The 20,123-nt window shown below is 58.4% G+C and overlaps 2 protein-coding genes across 3 annotated transcripts; one reads left to right on the top strand and one right to left on the bottom strand.

Moving 5' to 3' along the window:
* Positions 1–238: 238 nt before the first annotated feature.
* Positions 239–1,577, bottom strand: LOC100352110 (apoptosis-associated speck-like protein containing a CARD). Of its 2 annotated transcripts, none has more exons than XM_017337778.4 (3): positions 1,131–1,577; positions 743–867; positions 239–587 (listed from the first exon to the last, which is right to left on the bottom strand). In XM_017337778.4, the coding sequence occupies exons 1-2, from the start codon at positions 1,402–1,404 to the stop codon at positions 746–748; spliced, it is 396 nt and encodes a 131-aa protein (XP_017193267.3). In that variant the 5' UTR covers positions 1,405–1,577; the 3' UTR covers positions 239–587; positions 743–745. The 2 variants fall into 2 exon arrangements, with proteins under 2 accessions (XP_017193267.3, XP_002721796.3); XM_002721750.6 differs by having other exon boundaries at positions 808–867; positions 1,131–1,560.
* A 9,859-nt stretch (positions 1,578–11,436) lies between these two features.
* On the top strand, positions 11,437–19,460 carry TRIM72 (tripartite motif containing 72). The gene is given in 7 exon segments (NM_001082015.1): positions 11,437–11,619; positions 11,945–12,341; positions 14,595–14,690; positions 14,794–15,024; positions 15,429–15,451; positions 17,568–17,686; positions 18,299–19,460. Coding segments are annotated over 6 exon segments (1,434 nt in total). The 5' UTR covers positions 11,437–11,619; positions 11,945–11,951; the 3' UTR covers positions 18,874–19,460.
* The last annotated feature ends 663 nt before the right edge of the window (positions 19,461–20,123 follow it).

Genomic DNA, 20,123 nt, shown 5'->3' with positions numbered 1-20,123 from the left:
TGTCCGTCTGCCTGTGAAATAAAAGTTCTTCGGAAGAGTCGCTGGTCCCCTGCCCCCCAGTTCCAGGTGCCTTGGTATATGCCCTCGGCTTAGGCCAGGGGACTGTTAACATGCCATATCATCCAAATTGGTGACCCGGGAAGCGGTGGGGAAGCTTGGGGCCCAGGGACCATGAAGCTGCCGCTTTGCTGTGCACACGTGGTTCCCTGTGCAGGCTGGAAATGAGACACACAAGGCACACACTGGTTTCTCATCTATTATGTAGAAAAGAGTTGGGCTGTGCAAAGGGCCGGGGGTTGAATGTGAGGGACCTTTGCTGGGGAAGACGCCTCATCTCGGCTCCAGGTCGGCCACCAGGTAGGGCTGGGTGTCCCTCAGGGCCTGGAGGAGCAGGTCCTTGCATGTCAGGTCCCAGGCTGGAGCGAAGCTGAAGAGCTTCCTCATCTTGTTTGGGTTGGTGGTCTCGGCCCGCACCGCCTGGTACTGCTCCTCCGTCAAGACCCTCCCGTGCAGCACGTCCAGCACCCCGTCCACATCTGTGACTCTGGAGATGAGGGCTGCCCGGTGCTGGTCCACGAAATGCAGCGCTGAGGGTGGGAGGGAGAGTGGGGTGAGCCACGGCCCAGGGTGGGTGCAGGGCTGGCCCTGCTGGCCCCCAGCTCTCTTCTGGTAATGCCTCTGCACCCCGCCCACAAAGGGTGTGAATGTAGGTGGGTGAACGGCACAGGCACGGCCAGCCTACCTACTAGCAGCGGTGCGGAGCCAGAGAGGGGCCCAGGCAGGTGAGGTTGGGTGTGGAGGCCTCACCTGGCTTGGCAATCTTCTCAGAATGGGCCTTGATCCCGGCGGCGGGGGCAGCTCCAGAGCCTGCAAGGACATGTCATGTGGTTGCCCCTCCCTTGCTACCCTATCTGCAATCCTGGGGATTGCAGGAGCCCTTGGTCGGGGATGCTAAGTTCAAGGCCAAGGGAAGGAAGTCTCCCCTCCCCGCAGAGGAACCGTTTTTGAAGGGTAGGAGGAACAGAAAGCAAAAGAGAGGCAATCGCTCAAGGTCGGCCGCCTTGGGGAAGGGGGTGGGTAGGCGGCTGGGGGAAGTGGAGGCGGTCGGTGGCACTCGGGGCACTGCTCACCTTGGCTCAGGAGCTCCTCCAGCTGCTCCGCCGACTCCTGCATGCCCATGTCACGCAGCACGGCCGCTGTGAGCTCAGCGCCGTAGGTCTCCAGATAGAAGCTGACCAGCTTGTCGGTGAGGTCCACGGCGTCCATGGACAGCAGCGTGCCCCGCGGGATGCGTCCGTAGCCTTCTCGCAGCGGCACGGACAGCAGCTTGTGCTTGAACTTCTTGAACTCGTCGGCGGTCAGGTTCTCCAGAGCCTCCAGGATGGCGTCCCGCGCGCGCCCCATGGCTCCGGGGTCCCGGGTCGCCGTCTGTCACCCGGGCTGCCGCAGTCGACCAGGAAGTCTGCGGCGGGGCGGGACCGGGACTCCCTCCACCCCGCTAATCCCGCCACTCCCGTTCCTGCCCCTGGCGGGTGCCTTGGGCAGAAGGCACTCTACCCCTTTGTATCCCGCCCACTGAGGCCTCTGGGAGGGGCTACTTGGGACTGCAGGCAGCTGGCGTTCTCCCCGCCCCTCTTAGTGGGGCCGTGGATGGCACTGGCAGCTGCGGGCTTGCACCAGCTGGCCAAATCGGCAGCCCAGGATTGCTTTCCCTGAGTTTATTTAGGAGTGCCAGGCTTTTAGAATCTTAGAATTATAGAACCCTGGGATCTCTAAGTTTCCTAGATCCTTGGAACCCTTTCCCATGTTATCAAATCGGGCAGAACCGGGATGTTCTCGCATTCCACATCCTGGGGATAAATGGCATGCTTGATCTCTCCTAGTCTCAGTTTCATCAACTGTGAAATGGGTTCATAACATGTGGCCAACTTAACATGTGGTAAACATTCCAACACAAGATGGCTTTTCCAGGGCTCCTGAAACCTTGCCAAATGCTTCCCAGGGGAGCCAGGATTTGGTCCCAGGAGCTGAATTTCTTGGGAAAGCCATTGATGGAGATAATACTCACTTACAGGGGAAGTGTGTGTGTGTGCAGAGTCAGTCCCTCCCTCCCGGGCCGAGGGGACTTGACCCAGGATGACAGGTGGTGTGGAATGGCCTTGGTGCCCAGCATCCTTTACTTGCTGTCAACACGGCTGGGAAGGTCCTGGCTGTCGGGCCGTGTGGACCTCTCCCGCCTGGTCCTACCTCGCAGGCTGCTTTCCCTTGTCCCTGCCGAGCTCCAGCCACGGAGGCCTCTCCGTTCCTCAGATGGGCCAGGCTCCTGTGCTCCCCCCGCCCCCCAGCCTTGGCACGTGCTGTTCCCTCAGCCTTGAAGTCTCTTCCGGCTTTGCCTTGACCGTGTCTCTCCGACTCTTGTTTGAATGGAAGGGCCTTTGCTTTAAGTAAAACCAACACGAGGAGTTTCAGCTGAATCTTTGAGGGTAGCAAGAAGATAACACCTGGAGAGTGTGTGTGTGTGTGTGTGTGCGTACAGCGATTCCTCCACTTGGTGGTGAGGGAGGTGAGTGTGAGTCATGGGAGGGTGGTGCTGTACCCCACCCTTGTTTCGGGAGTCACCACCAAGGGGCTTTCCTTTTGGGCCCAGCTTGCCTCTGGCATCCATCCCAGTCCCATCCATCTCACATACACATTCAGACTGAGTTCTGGAAGCTAGGGCTGTGATTGTCACTGTGGTGAGATGTCACGGGGAGACAAGGGACAGGTGCCAGGGGGATGCAGGCAGTCCTCTCGCCGAACTGAAAGCCTCATCCGGCTGCAGTTTTGGGCTGGAGCTCAGTGAGAACACGTGACGCCTCTGACAGGTGCATGTGCTAAGTGAGCATACTGCAAGGAACTACGGGGCGGCTGGCGCCGCGGCTCAATAGGCTAATCCTCCACCTTGCGGCGTCGGCACCCGGGTTCTAGTCCTGGTCGGGGTGCCGGATTCTGTCCCGGTTGCCCCTCTTCCAGGCCAGCTCTCTGCTGTGGCCCGGGAGTGCAGTGGAGGATGGCCCAAGTGCTTGGGCCCTGCACCCCATGGGAGACCAGGAGAAGCACCTGGCTCCTGCCATCGGATCAGCGCGGTGTGCCGGCCGCAGCGCGCCAGCCGTGGCAGCCATTGGAGGGTGAACCAACGGCAAAAAGGAAGACCTTTCTCTCTGTCTCTCTCTCTCACTATCCACTCTGCCTGTCAAAAAAAAAAAAAAAAAAAAAAAAAAAAAAAAAAAAAAAAAAAAGGAACTACAGGGCAGGCACTGGTGCAGTGGTTAAGCCAGTGCTTGGGATGCCCGTGTTCCCGTATTAGAGGGCCTGGGTTTGAGTCCCCGCTCCGCCCCCTATTCCAGCTTCTTGCTAATGTGCACCCCGGGAAGCAGCAGGTGATGGCTCAAGGGGTCTGGTCGGGGAGACACAGGCACATTGGGTTCACAGGCCCTGGTTCAGCAGCTCAGCTGTTATAAACATCTGGGGCGTGAACCAGAGGGTGGGAGCTCTCTGGCTTTCCAAAAGATATTAGGAGGAGCCGGTGCTATGGCGTAGCGGGTTTAAGCTGACCACCTGTGACACTGGCATCTGCGCCACTTCTGATCCAGCTCCTTGCTAGTGGCCTGGAAAAAGCAGCGGAAGATGGCCATTTAATTCTCCCAGCAACCCCATGGAGTGTGTGTAGTCATCCCAGCCTGACAGTGGAGAAAGGAGGTTCAGAGATTACCCTAGAAGCTGACACAGACTGAACCCACTTCCGTCTGTCTCCTAGGCTCAAATTCCAACCAACACCCCTCAAATCCACACTGTCTGCGCTCATAAGCAGACAGATTATTAGGAGAGATTCTGTATACCCAAAATACAACACCAGCAGATGGAGAAGTAGCAGCAATAATGATATTAGTGTCCTCCTAATGGCAGAATGTTCTAGAACTTGCAAAGCATAGTCAGAGGAGGCGGGAGAGTGGGAAAAGCAGGATTGGCAGCTGTCAGTCCCCCTCAGACTTGGCTCCCAGGCCCTCTGTACCCTAGCTGTGTGATTTGGGGGAGTCATGGACCCTCTTTGGTCTGGTCACGGATGCACTCACCTCAGCCAGCCCAGAGGGAAGTGAGGGTTGGCCCAGGAGCCCTGGGGGAGGTGGAGGCAGAGCCTGCCGGTTCCTGGAGATGGCCAGGGTGGTTTCCATTGGGGACGGGGCAATTTAGGCCTGGGATCCTGGGAAGCCACCTCCTCCCCCTGTCCCCCTCTTGCTGGGTGAGGTGCTCAAAGCTCTGAGCTTTGACCCCTGGCAAGGAAAGACTCCAGGCCTCAGCTCGGGCTCACCCTTGCCCCCCTGGACAAGAGCCAGAGTGGTTGGAGGAGGGAAGATGCCTCCTGGGTGTGACACCCCCCCACCGAACAAAGTAACTCTTTGATTGCTGGAGCCAGATTGCTCCTGGAGCCAGAACCACCCAGTTCTGGGACACTGGGCGAGTCACTGAACCTCTCTGAGTTAGGATGGAGACAGTGATGTTGCGGTTATGGGGCCCCTAAATGAGTTAAGCATTGTGAAAGACTTAAAGCAGACATGACATGGAGTAAGTGGTTGTGGTTCAAGTCTCTGAGCCTGGGGCAGGTGTTGTGGTGCTGCAGGTTAAGTCACAGTTGCAACATCGGCATTCCATATGGACACTGCTCCACTTCTGATCCAGCTCCCTGCGAATGCACCTGGGAAAGCCGTGGAAGATGGCCCGAGTGCTTGGGTCTCTACCATCCATGTGGGAGACCTTGGTGGAGTTCCTGGCTCCTGGTTTCAGCCTGGCCCAGCCCTGGCCATTGCAGCCATTTGGGGAGTGAACCAACAAATGGAAGACCTCTTTTTGTCTCTCCTTCTCTCTTTGTTGTTCTGCCTTTCAAATAAATAAATATACATCTTAAAAAGTCCCTGGGGACTGGTGCTGAGCTAAGTGGGTAAAGCCACCGCCGGCAGTGCCAGCATCTCATACGGGACTGGTTCAAGTCCCAGCTACTCCACTTCTGATCCAGCTCTCTGCTGTGGCCTGGGATAGCAGTAGAAGATGGCCCAAGTCGTTGGGCCCCTGCACCCACGTGGGAGATCCGGAAGAGGCTCCTGGCTCCTGGCTTTGGATGGGTGCAGCTCCGGCCTTTGAGGCCAATTTGGGAGTGAACCGGCTGATGGAAGACCTCTCTCTCTGCCTCTCCTTCTTTCTCTGTGTAACTCTGCCCTTCAAATAAATAAGTAAATATTTAAAAATAAAGTCTCTGAGCTTCAATTTCTCAATCTGTGTAGTGGGGAGGCTATTAAGGACCTTATAGGGTTGTGGGGAGGATGTATTGGGAATATTAATAGCAATAACTATAATACCAACAGCCAACATGTATTGAATATTTGCTGTGGACCTGTTCTTTTTTTTTTTTTTTTTTACAGACAGAGTGGACAGTGAGAGAGAGACAGAGAGAGAAAGGTCTTCCTTTGCTGTTGGTTCACCCTCCAATGGCCGCCGCTGCAGCCGGCGCACCGCACTGATCCGATGGCAGGAGCCAGGAGCCAGGTGCTTTTCCTGGTCTCCCATGGGGTGCAGGGCCCAAGCACCTGGGCCATCCTCCACTGCACTCCCTGGCCACAGCAGAGAGCTGGCCTGGAAGAGGGGCAACCGGGACAGAATCCAGCGCCCCGACCGGGACTAGAACCCGGTGTGCCGGCGCCGCAAGGTGGAGGATTAGCCTATTGAGCCGCGGCGCCGGCCCATGTGGGCCTGTTCTAACAGCTTTACAAGAGTTGTGGAATCTTCACAACAACCCAATAGTCTTGATAATAATCTTTACATGATTTCCATTTTGTGAATGTGAAAAAACAGGTTAAGTGACTTGGGCACAGTCGCTCAACAAGGAGCACGATTCGACCCTGGCTGCGGCAGTCGGGGGCCTTGGAAGCCCTTGGGTGTCTGCACACTGTCCCTGCTTAGGTGGGCTGTCATTAGTCTGGCCCCCAGGACTGCCCTGCAGGGATGGTGCTCTGCGGGTCCTTCTTATCCTGGAGTTGTGGCTGAAGATGCCGGAGCCAGAGACACACAGGATTTCCTCCAGGCACACCCAGCATTCGGCACCGTGTCCTTCGCAGCCCTGCGTGGGAGGTTTCTGGTTTTCCCCTGCCTGTATCTAACAAGGAACTTAGTGTCCCAGCTGCTGGGACAAGCTCTCCCTTGGGACGAGCCAGAGTCTGTCCCTTTAGCTCTGTCTGTGGGCCCCAGGGACTTTGAGAAGTTGCTGTTAGGGTGAGCAATCCTATACCCTCCCTGGGACACGGCTTCCGGCCCCTTCTCCTCCTGAAACCTGCTTACGCTGAGCATTGTCCCTTCCGTGGGTCAAGGCCAGAGCTAGTCCATCTGTGGTGGTCGAGGTAACTTGTCACCTCCCTGTCCTGGGCACTGACTCCTATGAATGCCAGGGTAAAGCAGCCAGAACCTGCAGCTCCAACTTGGCATCCAGTGAAGCCCCAGATAAAATCGAAAATGAGCTTTTGAGCTCCTGGCTGTGGCTTCAGAGACCAACTTTAGGGATTCCCTGGTCTACCTCCTTCCTGTTGCTGAGCCATCAGAAATGGGAAGAAAGCGGCGGCATTGTGGCACAGCAGGTTAAGTTGCCGCCTGCAATGCTGGCATCCCATAGGAGAGCCGGTGTAAGTCCTGGCTGCTCTGCTTCTGAGCCAGCTCCCTGCTGATGCACCTGTGAAAGCAGAGAAAGATGGCCCAAGTATTCAGGCCCCTGCACCCATGTGGGTGACTTGGATGGTGTTCTGGGCTTGTGGCTTCTGCCTGGCCCAGTCCCTGCTATTGTGGCCTTTTGGGGACTAAACTGACCCAACAGGTGGAAGCTTTCTCTCTCTAACTCTGCCTTTCAAATAACTAATTCTTTTAAAAAAAGTGGCAGAGAAGAAACCAGAGACATAGAGACAAAGAGAAGGGGTGAATAAAACTTGCCCAATAGGGCCATTGCCGTGGTGCAGTGGGTTAATCCTCCGCCTGCAGTGCCAGCATCCCATATGGGTACCGATTCTAGTCCAGGCCGCTCATTTTCTGGTCCAGCTCTCTGCTATGGCCTGGGAAAGCAGTGGAGGATGGCCCAAGTGCTTGGGCCCCTGCACCCACGTGGGAGACTGGGAAGAATTGCCTGGCTCCTGGCTTCAGGTTGGCGTAGCTCCGGCCATTGCAGCCATTTGGGGAGTGAACCAACGGAGGGAAGACCTTTCTCTCTGTCTCTCCCTCTCACTGTCTGTAACTCTACCTCTCAAATAAATAAATAAAAAAAATTTTTTTGACAGGAAGAGTTAGACAGTGAGAGAGAGACAGAGAGAAAGCTCTTCCTTCTGTTGGTTCACTCCCCAAATGGCCACTATGGCTGGTGCTGTGCCGATCCAAAGCCAGGAGCCAGGTACTTCCTCCTGGTTTTCTATGTGGGTCTGGTCTCTTCTTGAGCAAGGGCTCTACATTAAGAGCTCGATGTGTCAGAATGCCTGGAGTAGCGTCTTCCCCAGATGGCATGCAAGTTTCCAGAAGGCACAGCGAGCCCCCGGCACTGGGGGACAAGACCTAGGATTTGTCCCAAAGGCTGCAAGGGGCTATCTGGCTCCAGGGGAGAATTTTTTACCCACCGGAATGTTGGAGTCAGGTGGAGATTTTCATAGAGGAGAGGTGGGCAGCTTCCTCTTCCCCTTTAGAAACAGAGAAAATCGAGCCGGCGCCGCGGCTCACTAGGCTAATTCTCCACCTTGTGGCGCCGGCACACCAGGTTCTAGTCTCGGTCGGGGCACCGGATTCTGTCCCGGTTGCCCCTCTTCCAGGCCAGCTCTCTGCTGTGGCCAGGGAGTGCAGTGGAGGATGGCCCAAGTGCTTGGGCCCTGCACCCCATGGGAGACAGCCGCCAGCCGCGGCAGCCATTGGAGGGTGAACCAACAGCAAAGGAAGACCTTTCTCTCTGTCTCTCTCTCTCTCACTGTCCACTCTGCCTGTCAAAAAAAAAAAAAAAAAAAAAAAAAAAAAAAGGAAAAGAAAATCGTTCTTGGGGCTGGTGCTGTGGCGCAGTAAACTAAGTCTTTGCCCATGCCACCAGCATCCCATATGGGCACTGGTTCAAATCTCAGCTCCACTTCTGACCCAGCTCTCTGCTATGGCCTGGGAAAGCAGTAGAAGATGGTCTAAGACTTTGGGCCCCTGCACCCATGTGGGAGACCTGGAAGATGCTCCTGGCTCCTGGCTTCGGATTGGTGCAGCTCTAGCCGTTGTGGCCAACTGGGGAGTGAACCAGTGGATGGAAGACCTCTCTCTTTCTCTTCCTCTCCTTCTCTGTGTAATCCTGAAGAAGCTCCTGGCTTCTGGTTCCTGGCTTCGGATTGGCGCAGCCCCAGCTGTTTTGGCCTTAAGGGGAGTGAACCAGTAGATGGGCTGAAGCCTCTCCTGTTATACAGAGAGAAGAGAGAGAGAGGTCTACCATCCGCTGGTTCACTCTCAAATTGGCCAAAATGGCCGGAACTGTGCCAATCCGAAGCCAGGAGCTAAGAGCTTCCTCTGGGTCTCTCATGCGGGTACAGGGGCCCTAGGACTTGGGCCATCTTCTACTGCTTTCCCAGGCCATAGTAGCAAGCTGGATCAGAAGTGGAGCAACCGAGACTCGAACTGGTGCCCATATGGGATGCTGGCACTGCAGGCAGCTGCTTTACCTGCTATACCACAGTGCCGGCTCCATTTTTTTTTTTTCTTAAGATATATTTATTTGAAAGGCAAAATTACGGAGAGACAGCAAGAGATCTTCCATCTGCTGATTCACTCCCCAAATGGCTGCAATGGCCAGGGCTGGGCCAGGCTAATGCCAGGAGCTTCTTCCGGGTCTGCCACAAAGTGCAGAGCCCCAAGGAATTTGGCCATCTTCCAATTTGAATGGGACTTGAATCAGCAGCCATAAGGGATGCCGGCACTGCAGGCGAGGGTTTTACCTGCTACACCACAGCGCTGGCCCCAGTCTTGTGTTATTTAATAAGGAATCTGACTCGTATCGGGAACATCCCAAGTGCACATTTGGGATAAAATTGGCCGGCGCCGCGGCTCACTAGGCTAATCCTCCGCCTTGCGGTGCCGGCACACCGGGTTCTAGTGCCAGTCGGGGTGCCAGATTCTGTCCTGGTTGCCCCTCTTCCAGGCCAGCTCTCTGCTGTGGCCAGGGAGTGCAGTGGAGGATGGCCCAAGTGCTTGGGCCCTGCACCCCATGGGAGACCAGGATAAGTACCTGGCTCCTGCCATCGGATCAGCGCGGTGCGCCGGCCGCAGCGTGCCAGCCGCGGTGGCCATTGGAGGGTGAACCAACGGCAAAGGAAGACCTTTCTCTCTGTCTCTCTCACTGTCCACTCTGCCTGTCAAAAAAAAAAAAAAAAAGGATAAAATTAATAACAACGAATACTGAAAGCCTAAGAGGGAGGCAAAGACAAAGTCCAAAGGGAGAGTAAGAGACTGAAACAGAAACAGAGACTTGGAGAGGAGTGGTGGGAGAGGAAACAGCAAAGCCAGGTAAAGGCTGACCTTGACTGGGATGTTGCACAAGAGGAACTGGGCATCATTCATTGCTGCTGCTTTTTTCTTCTTAAAAAGACTTACTTGAAAGTCAGAGCTACAGAGAGAGTGAGAGAATGAGAGAGATCTTGCAACTGCAGGTTCAGTCCCCAGAAGGCTCAACAGCTGGGGCTGGGCCATGCTGGAGCCAGGAGCCAGGAGCCAGGAGCCAGGAGCTTCTTCCAGGTCTCCCACGTGGGTGCAGGGGCCCAGACACTTGGGCCATCTTCCACTGCTTTCCCAGGTACAATAGCAGGGAGCTGAATCAGTAGTGGAGCAGCCAGGACTTGAACCAGCACCCATATGGGATGCTGGCATTGCAGGCGAGGTTTAGGCCACTATGCCACAGTGGTGGCCCCCATTCATTTCTTTTTGAGCACTTACTGTGTGCCACACACCTTATTCTAAGCTGGAGGCATGCAGTGAACAACATGTATCCTCTGATAGGAGAACAGAGACAATAAACCACCAAACAAGTGAATTATCTTGCATGTCAGATGGGGATAAATATGCAGAAAAATAACACAGGGAAGAAAGGCGAGACTGGCTGGCGAGACAGGAGCTTTGAAGTCAGGAGGGTAGGAAAGGCCACACTGGAAAGGTGACACTGAGTGTAGGAACTTGGGGCAGGAACGAGGGAGCTGCGGACTCCCTGGCTTTGAAAGGGTGTCCCAGGCAAAGGGGTACGGCAGGTGCAGAGTCCCTGAGGTTGGAGTGAGTAGAGGGGAGGGGGTGAGAATCAGGTCAGAGCAATGACTCTGGAGTCAGATCAGGCAGGGGGCCTTGGAGGCTGAAGAGAGGGCTTGGGTTTTCATTCAGAGTGAAATTTAAACACAGTTGAAGGATAAGCATACAGGAAAGTCCGAGGGTCCCGGGGCAGCACTGAGTTCTGTCTGGGCTGCAGGTTCTGGAAGCAGTGCATTCATTTATTCAACTGCCTTTCATTTGTTCTCCACATATTTGCTCCTAGGGTTTGTGCCGGGCACTGGGAAGACCCACACGGAATAGACCTTCCCTTCCACTCGGGGAGTTTTCCAGGGTGGAGCGAGGGCCAGCTGCCCTCCTGCAAGTGTGGGTCTTTTAAAAAAAAAATAGATTTATTTGTTTATTTGAAAGTCAGAGTTACACACAGAGACACAGAGAGAAGGAGAGGCGGCGGCGGGGGGGGGGTGTCTTCCATCAGCTGGTTTACTCTCCAAATGGCCACAACGGCTGAAGCTTTGCCAATCTGAAGCCAGGAGCCAGGAGCTTCTTCTGGGTCTCCCACGCAGGTGCAGGGGCCCAAGGACTTGGGCCACCTTCTACTGCTTTTCCAGGCCTTAGCAAAGCGTTGGATCGGAAGTGGAGCAGCCAGGACTAGAACTGGTGCCCATACGGGACGCTGGCACCGCAGGTGGAGGCTTTACCCGCTATGCCACAGCAATGGCCCCAAGGTGGGAGGTCTTCCTGTCAGTATTCTGAGCCATGAGTTTGGGACCTGAGTGGGGTGACAAGCTGGGAAGGGACTGTGGGCAGGGAAGAAAGAAGGGGAGACTGCAAGGTGGGGGGAGAGAAAGGGGAGCCCACCCCTGCAATTTCTTGCCTTCTCCATGTTATGGGGAGGCCCTGCCTCCTGGCTGGCCTGGCGTTCTGGCTTCAGACTGGGAGCCAGGAGGACAGTAGATGGTTCAGGACAGGTGGCCTTGACATATGACGTCTGCTGGCCAACTACTCAATCCTCACTTTTAGAACAGTTTCCGGAAGTGATGGGAGGGGATGGGCAGAGACGCTAAATATAGTCCCTGGGGCCCTGGCTTGGCCGGGAGGATCGGCCCGCTGTTTGCCAGGCGCCATCACCCGCTGGTGTCCACTGCCAGCTGCCCCGTGAGGCTCCTGTGCTCGCTCTGAGCGTTTCCGTCGCTTGTCTTGGGACACGGCTTTGACCCTTTCAGTTAGGCCTGCCCCTGACTGTTCTTCCTGGGAGTCCCTTTCTGCCTAGGATCTCCAACCACAGCTGTGAGTCTTGGGAGATGTGGGGGGAGGGAAAGGCTGGGGGCGCTGAAGCCGCGGGAGGCGAGGACTTGGAGAGTTTGGGGACTGGAGCTGAGGCCCAGGCCTGGGTCAGAGGCCTCCCCCTGGGACAGGGCAAGGACAGTGGATCCCGGTCTTGTGTTTAAGGTCTGGGGTCCACAAGGGCCCAATGGGACATATATTAGGGGCTGGGGGCATGGAACTGCAGCTGAAGCTGCCTCTGCTAAAACCAGAGCCCCTGCAGTAAGGGAGGGGGTCTCCCCAGGCTGGGGCCGAGCCTCCCTGAGGGAGCGTCCCTCCACCCTCCCAGGCCCGCCATGTCGGCCGCGCCCGGCCTCCTGCACCAGGAGCTGTCTTGCCCGCTGTGCCTGCAGCTGTTCGACGCGCCCGTGACAGCCGAGTGCGGCCACAGTTTCTGCCGCGCCTGCCTGAGCCGCGTGGCGGGGGAGCCGGCGGCCGATGGCACCGTGAACTGCCCGTGCTGCCAGGCGCCCACGCGGCCGCAGGCGCTCAGCACCAACCTGCAGCTGGCGCGCCTGGTGGAGGGGCTGGCGCAGGTGCCGCAGGGCCACTGCGAGGAGCACCTGGACCCGCTGAGCATCTACTGCGAGCAGGACCGCGTTCTCGTGTGCGGCGTGTGCGCCTCGCTCGGCTCGCACCGCGGCCACCGCCTGCTGCCCGCCGCCGAGGCCCACTCGCGTCTCAAGGTGCGGACCGGACGGGAGTCGGGGTCGGAGGCACCGTTGGTGAACGGGGCGGGGGTCTGGCCTACGCGGGAGGTCTTCCTTTCACCAGGGCGGGAGCGGCCAGGGCAGGAGGGTGGGGTCTGAGGGGCCGAAGGCGGAGCCTGGGACCGAGCGGCGCGGGGCGGGTGCTGTGCACAGCCGGAGCCTAGACCGAGTCAGCGCCTGCGGCCCACGAGCGCTCTGGCGGACTCGCCTGCGTAGCGTGGGCCCTGGACGATGAGGGACGTGGGGTTCGAGGAGGGGCCGGGCTGCGCGGCGGTGGCGCACGCACTCCCTCTGCCGAATCTGCGCGGGTCTGGCGGTCGCCAGAGTGGGGGGCACGCAGGCCAAGGGTGGCCCTGAGACTGCCCCTCCGCGAGTCCAGGACGTTTTTCTGGTTGAGGCCGGAAGTCCTGAACGCCTCGAGAGCCCTTAGACAGGCGTGCGCGCGCCCCGGGGCTGACGATCCCCACGGGTACCCAGCAGACGCCCAGACGTCGGCCAATGGAGACGCGGGTGCACGCCAGGGCGCGCAGGTTTCACGTGTAGTAAATCACACGCGTGTGGCTACTGGCGAGTGTGTGTCCACACAGGCCCCGACGGTCCATCCGAAGGATTTATTGGGCTGTGGACGAATAAGCGACCGCGCACGGCCGGGAGGAGGCGAGGTCTGGAGGCCAGGAGAGGTCCTGGGTCCCAGTGCTGGAGACACTGCCGCTGGTGTCAGCCCTGCGCTGCTCCTCTCCTCGGCCCTGGTCACTTAGAGGGGGCAGAACACCGTCCGCAGGCCCCTGTCCAAGGCTCCAGACTTCCCCAGGGCGCCCTCCCGTTCTGCCTTGCTCTGTCCAGCCCAGGAGCCCTCGCAGCCCAGGCTCCCCTGTGCTGATGACCCCAAAACTCCCAACCTGGCTCATCTGTATCTGCGAAGGAAGAACAGAACCTGTGAAATGGAGCAGGGCGTCCGGTGGCCCAGAAGACCCTCAGGGGCCAGGCTGGACGCAATCCATCCTTCCTTGCAAAAACCAGAGGTCCAGAGCCACAGGGAGGCGGCGGGGGGGCAACAGGAGCTTTGGGGACACCTTGGGGCCTCAGCGGACAGAAGGAGGGAGGAGGAGGAGGAGAAGAAGGAGGAGGGAGGAGGGGGGAAGAGGATTTGGGTCTGTAGTGCAGGTCCCCTGACTCCGAGGGGCTGAAGGGATCCACTGGGCACTGGGGACTCACGCGGCACCCCTGGAGGCGCGCCAAGTCGCCCTACACGGCGGCCGGGAGCTCCCTCCCCTTAGTCGGTGACCAGCCTGTCTGCGAGGCGCCAGCGTGCCGCAGCCCGAGCGCCCCCTCGCGGGATGTTGCAGAAGTCCCCAGCTAGAGCCTGAACTGGAGCTCATCCGCGGTCAGGCGCTCCAGCCCCTCCAGGAGTGTCCCACTTCTTCCCTCTGGCTCAGTTCTTGCCACTTCTGAACCTCCGAAGGCCCCAGAGCTCACCAGGTCCGCTCTTTCCCGTGGCAGGATGTCCTGGGGAGGAGACTCACGGGGAAGCCAGCCTGGGGAGCCCCTGGTCCAACGTTGTGGCGGCTGCCCAGCCAGAACTCCTTGACAAACACTGCCTGGAGGTCCCCCCACCGCAGGTTCCCCTAGGGGAGTGGAGGCTGAGCATTTGTTGAGGTGGGAATTCCTGTACCCATTCTGCAGAGGAGGAAAGTGAGGTTGGAAGTCCATGGAGCAGGAATGGGACCGATTCCCAGGCCAGACACTTCCCTGAAGAACCGTTAAGAGCTCCCCTATATTTGCGTTTCAGGAATCACCAAGCCACAGGCTAGGATCCAGTCCACAGCACGGTTTGACTGGTTGGTGCAGGGCACACTGTCACTAAGTTGCCTGTCTCCAAGAACCCAGGGATGTGCTGGGCGCCTCCCTGGGATCCGACTGAGGCTGGTGCTCTGTTTTTTACATAAAGGGTGAAGCCCAGGCTAGGGGTGGGGGTTGCATTTCTTCTTCCCAGCATCCTTCACTCTGTGCTCCAATGTCTGGAGCTGGAAACCAGACCACACAGTGTGGGTCTTCCTAAGACCTGGGCTGAGGTTGAGCCGATGGAATGGGAAAAGGCAAGGCCAGGGAAGAGTTAAACTAGACCTTGGGAAGGGAAGTCAAGCAGGCCTCGGAACCAGATTGGGGGGGGGGGCGAGGCGTGGTTCTGGGGTGGGGCCTCCTCATCACTTATTCATGCCCCGCCCCCAGACGCAGCTGCCCCAGCAGAAGCTGCAGCTGCAGGAGGCGAGCATGCGCAAGGAGAAGAGCGTGGCCGTGCTGGAGCACCAGCTCACGGAGGTGGAGGTGAGGGGCTCCGCCCGGCCGAGCCTGGGGACAGAGCGGTCCAGGCTGGGAGGCCCCTCTCCCCACCAAGTGCTTTTCCTGTCTGCCCTTCTCTCCTGTCCAGGAGACAGTGCGTCAGTTCCGGGGGGCAGTGGGGGAGCAGCTGGGCAAGATGCGGGTGTTCCTGGCCGCCCTGGAGGGCTCCCTGGACCGCGAGGCAGAACGTGTGCGGAGCGAGGCGGGGGTGGCCTTGCGGCGGGAGCTGGGGGGCCTCCACTCGTACCTGGAGCAGCTGCGGCAGATGGAGAAGGTGTTGGAGGAGGTGGCTGACAAGCCACAGACCGAGTTCCTTATGGTGAGCGCTGGGTGACTTCCCCTCCCTGCCCTGAGCCTCGGCGCAGGCTGCGGGGGGAGACCTCAGCCCATTGTCCCATGGGGACCCTGCCACCTGGAGAGGGTGGCATGGCCAAGAGGGGCGGGACTCAGGGCTGCTGTGCTATTTTTGGTTGGTTACTGCACAAGCCACTCTGTCTGGCACTGTTCCCATCAAAGTCATTGAAGGCTCTTGAATTTGTCAGGACAACTTCTAACAGGGAAGCCAAGGTAAAGGGCTAGGGTTAACCTTGACTTTGGGGGTTTCCTTGGCTTTACTGAGTCTTCCTCAGCGTCCCTGGTTGTCTACGTCATCCTCAAAAGTCCCCGGTGTCCCCCTCGTCTGCTATACCTTCATGTTTTCTCTCTCTCTCTCTCTCTCTCCAGAAATATTGCCTGGTGACCAGCAGGTGAGAGCCACTGGCCCTGGCCCTTTGCCCAACTTGCCCCAGTCTTCTAGTGACGCAGCTGGCTTGCTCTCTCTGATAGCATCCTGGAGAGTCCCCATGTGGCCCCCCGCCACTTCCCTGCATGTGATATTCTCCGTGGGAATGAATCAGTCCTGGTCCTCACCCTCGTGGGCCTCCCAGACAGACTGGTGCTGTGAGGCAGATGTGGGCAAGGGTGAAGGCATCACTGTGTGCCTGGTGCTGCCACCAGGGATGGAGGGGGTGGCCAGGGAAGGCTTCCTGGAGGAGTGGACATTTGAACTGCACCATGGAGGAATGGACAGGAATTAGCTAGGTAAAGAGTTAGGGAAGAGGGGCTGGCGCTGTCGCATAGCGGGTAAAGCCACCGCCTGCAGTGCCAGCATCCCATATGGGTGCCATTTTGAGTCCTGGCTGCTCCACTTCTGATCCAGCTTGCTGCTATGGCCTGGGAAAGCAGTAGAAGATGTCCCAAGTCCTAGGGCCCCTGCACCTGCATGGGTGACCTGGAGGATGGGGGCAGCTCCGGCCGTTGTGGTCAGTTGGGGAGTGAACCAGTGGATGGAAGACCTCTCTCTCTCTCTCTCTCTCTCTCTCTCTCTCTCTCTCTCCTTCTATCTCTGTTACTATGCCTCTCAAATAAATAAATATTAAAAAAAATAGGGAAGAGCAAGTGTAGGTGGAGGGAATAGCATGTGCAGACAGGGAAGTGGGCGAGATGATGAAGCCATTGTGGCAAACTGGGGAGGACTGAGGGGCTTGGACCTCATCCTGGCAGGTGGGGTTTTAAAATCTCTTCTTTAGTTGGGCATTATTTTAAGTACTTATTTGACAGTCAGAGAGGGTGAGACACACACATACACACACACACACACACAGAGCGAGAGCGAGCAAGCAGACTTCCCATCCACCGACTCCCCCTTCCCCTAGCTGGGAGCCAAGAATGCAAACCAGGTCCCCCATGTCGGTGGCAGGAACTGAATTACTGGAGCCATCGCTGCTACCTCCCAGGGTCTTCCTGCAGTGGCAGGAAGCTGGAGCCAGGAACTGAGCCCAGGCTCTCTGATACAGGATGTGGGCGTCTTACCTACTGTGCCCAGCAGTCGCCCCCAGGATGTTTTGTTTGGTTTTTAAATGGTGGTAGAATCTGCAGAACACATACTGACCACTGCATTTTTAAAAAATATTTATTTATTTATTTATTTATTTATTTATTTTTGACAGGCAGAGTGGACAGTGAGAGAGAAAGAGAGACAGAGAGAAAGGTCTTCCTTTGCCGTTTGTTCACCCTCCAATGGCCGCCACGGCCGGCGCGCTGCGGCCGGCGCACTGAGCTGATCCGATGGCAGGAGCCAGGTGCTTCTCCTGGTCTCCTATGGGGTGCAGGGTCCAAGTACTTGGGCCATCCTCCACTGCACTCCCGGGCCACAGCAGAGAGCTGGCCTGGAAGAGGGGCAACCGGGACAGAATCCGGCGCCCGACTGGGACTAGAACCCCGTGTGCCGGCGCCGCAAGGCGGAGGATTAGCCTAGTGAGCCACAGCGCCGGCCTAAAATATTTATTTTTTTGAAAGGCAGAGTTACAGAGAGAGAAAGAGATCTTCCACCCACTGGTTCACTCCCCAAATGATCACAATGGCCAGAGCTGGGCTGATCTGAAGCCAGAGTTCCTTTGGGGTCTCCCACATAGGTGCAGGGGGCCAAGCACTTGGGCCATTCTGATGCTTTCCTGGGTGCATTAGCAGGGAGCTGGATTGCAAGAGGAGCAGCTGAGACTGGAACCAGAGCCCATATGGGATGCAGGCGCTGCAGGTGGAGGCTTAGCCTACTGCATCACAGCGCTGGCCCCAACCATTGCATTTTTAAGTGTCCATTTCATGCTCAGTGGCATGAAGAACACGCATATTGTGTGCTCATCCCTTCCCAGAACTTTTTCATCTTCCCAAACTAAAACGCTGGCGGAAGACTTTCAGGCAGGGGTGTGGTGGGGCGGGGTAGGGGGAGGTCCTGGACTGAGCCCCCCCATCTTCTGGTCCTGGGGCTATTTCCTTTTGCCCTCCTCCCTCACAGACTCCTCCCTTGCCCTCCCCACCCCCAAGGCTGCAGAAGATCCTGGCGGAGTCGCCACCACCTGCTCGTCTGGACATCCAGCTGCCCATCATTTCAGATGACTTCAAATTCCAGGTGTGGAGGAAGATGTTCCGGGCTCTGATGCCAGGTACTGGGAGGGGTGGACTTCAGGTTTGTGGGTGTGGTGGATGGGAGCCCCTGGCCACCATGGTGGGAGTCTCCGAATCCCAGCTGGGAAGGCAGAAGACCCATTGCTCCCACACCCTAGCTGGTGCTTGGACAAGGACCTCTGGGTGGCGTGCAGTGGGTGACTGGACGTGGACAGGATGCTGCTGTCCCCAGCAGTGCTGTGGTGGCTGGTGGCAGATGGGAGGCAAGGGCCTGGGTTTGAGCCACTGACCCCTCCCCCACCCCCCTGTGTGATCCCTGGGCAGTCCCTGCCCTCCCCTGGACAGTGGAGGGATGTTTTCTGGAGATTGAGGGCTGGCACCTGCAGAGTGTCTGGGACACCTGGCACCCCCCTTCTCTGTGACCTGGAGCCCTGGGCCTCCCTCAGGGTGTGACTACAGGTCTCAGGTGGAATCCGTGCGCCCACAGGGTGACAACTGTGGCTCCGAGAGGGGTGGTGCGATCACCGAGCCCGAGAGATCCTGTTGGGAGAGGGCTTGGAAGCGGGGCGCAGCAGCCACCAAGGCGGTGGGGATGGAGGCGGAGGTGCGGGTGTGCGGGGTGGAGCCAGACCGTTCGGTCTTTCCGGCAGCGCTGGAGGAGCTGACCTTTGACCCGAGCTCCGCGCACCCGAGCCTCGTGGTGTCACCCACGGGCCGCCGAGTGGAGTGCTCGGAGCAGAAGGCGCCGCCCGCCGGGGACGACGCGCGCCAGTTCGACAAGGCTGTGGCCGTGGTGGCGCAGCAGCTGCTGTCCGACGGCGAGCACTACTGGGAGGTGGAGGTGGGCGACAAGCCGCGCTGGGCGCTGGGCGTGATGGCCTCCGAGGCGAGCCGCCGTGGCCGGCTGCACGCCGTGCCCTCACAGGGTTTGTGGCTGCTGGGGCTGCGCGACGGCAAGACCCTGGAGGCGCACGTGGAGGCCAAGGAGCCGCGCGCGCTGCGCACCCCGGAGCGGCGGCCCACGCGCCTCGGCCTCTACCTCAGCTTCGGCGATGGCGTGCTCGCCTTCTACGACGCCAGCGACGCCGACGCGCTCGAGCTGCTGTTTGCTTTCCGCGAGCGCCTGCCCGGGCCCGTGTACCCCTTCTTCGACGTGTGCTGGCATGACAAGGGCAAGAATGCGCAGCCGCTGCTGCTCGTGGGGCCGGATGGCCAGGAGGCCTGAGGCGGCTGGCGGGGCCAGGGCGCTGAGGGCGGCGGGGCTTGGATCTCAGGCTTGGGCCCCGGGAAGGAGACGGGTGGGGGTGGGCTGAGGGGGCTGGGGACTCGGTGGGGGTGAGTCCCCAGCAGTTCCGAGAAGGGTGGGAGGAAGTTGGGGCGACGCGGTGGGGGATGGGAGATGCGAGGTCAAGGTCAGCCAGGGAGGAGGCGCAAGGGTTCCAGAAAGAGGCTCAGGGAGGGCGGGGAAAGGGGCCAGGTTTGGGGTTGGTTGGGTGGAAGGGCTCGAGAACTCTGTGGAATGAGGGGCCCTTCAGCCTCACCTTCCCCACCATCCTTGACGGCTTCTAGTGCGAGCGGGGGTGGTGGTGGTGGTGGTGGTGGTGGTGGGTGGGCAGGCTGCCCCCGCCCCCTCCCCAGAGGCTTTTCACTGAATGATTGTCCAACTTGAGCATGCGTCAACACCTCCCTTTTAGAGCGCTTCATGGCGACTTGTTAAAGCCTAAGTCACTGAGTTGCTGATGCCCTCTGGGGGCAGGTCCACAGTGTTTGCTTCTAGAATGTTCCCTGGTGAAGGATGCTGAGGTCACTGTCACCAGCGGGGCCACACTAGGGAGATTTCACTGACTTCTGCCAGCCCCTCTCCCCCACCCCACTCCACCCCCATCTGCTTTGGCAGATATCCATAAAGATGGAGGCATCCAGCCAAGGTCTTCCTCCACTTACTGCCCTTTGCATCTGGAATATGTTTGCTGAGGGCCTTGGACATTGGGGCTGTCCCCAGGTTTGCCAGCCAAGAGCAAGAGTCTGACGCTGACCCTGCCTACCCTGCCCACCCCCATACACCCTCCCTGTGGAGAGCAGTGAGTGCAAGGTTCCAGCAGGTGCACCCAGTGCAGCTTCTCTGGTTGCAGCCTGAGGCCACTTTCATGGTCCTTCTTCCCTGAGGGTGAGGCCTTTGGGGGCTCAGGTGGGCGGGAGGGGGGCTACTTTCCTTCTAACTCACGGCAATGTGATGCCCAAGGTCATGCCCTCCCCCAGGCTGGGGGATGCTGCACCTGTGGACGGCCCTGGGGACTCTGGCAGCTGGCACCCATGTGGGGATTGTCTTGGTGGGACTCAGCAGGTGAAAGGGAAGATGGGAAACAGAAGAGCCTAAAGACCCAGCCCAGGAGAGGGGGCCTCAGAGGGGCCCCGAGACAAAAGAGGCTTCACTGTAGCATCTCTTTTGTGCTAGAAAATCAAGCAATAAAGTTA

Source organism: Oryctolagus cuniculus, chromosome 19 (assembly GCF_051225735.1).
Source record: "Oryctolagus cuniculus isolate XC-2025 breed Fujian yellow rabbit chromosome 19, ASM5122573v1, whole genome shotgun sequence".
Lineage (NCBI taxonomy): Eukaryota > Metazoa > Chordata > Mammalia > Lagomorpha > Leporidae > Oryctolagus > Oryctolagus cuniculus.
The sequence above is the reverse complement of the archived record's forward strand: the minus strand, read 5'-3'. Positions and strand labels throughout refer to the sequence as shown.

Bases quoted from the DNA above. Each gene is read 5' to 3' on its own strand.
- LOC100352110 (XM_002721750.6), bottom strand. From the start codon at position 1,404: ATGGGGCGCGCGCGGGACGCCATCCTGGAGGCTCTGGAGAACCTGACC. The intron at 868-1,130 runs GTGAGCAGTGCC...ATGTCCTTGCAG, and splicing joins GGAGGAGCTCCTGAGCCAAG to GCTCTGGAGCTGCCCCCGCC. The intron at 588-807 runs GTGAGGCCTCCA...TCCCACCCTCAG, and splicing joins TGAGAAGATTGCCAAGCCAG to CGCTGCATTTCGTGGACCAG.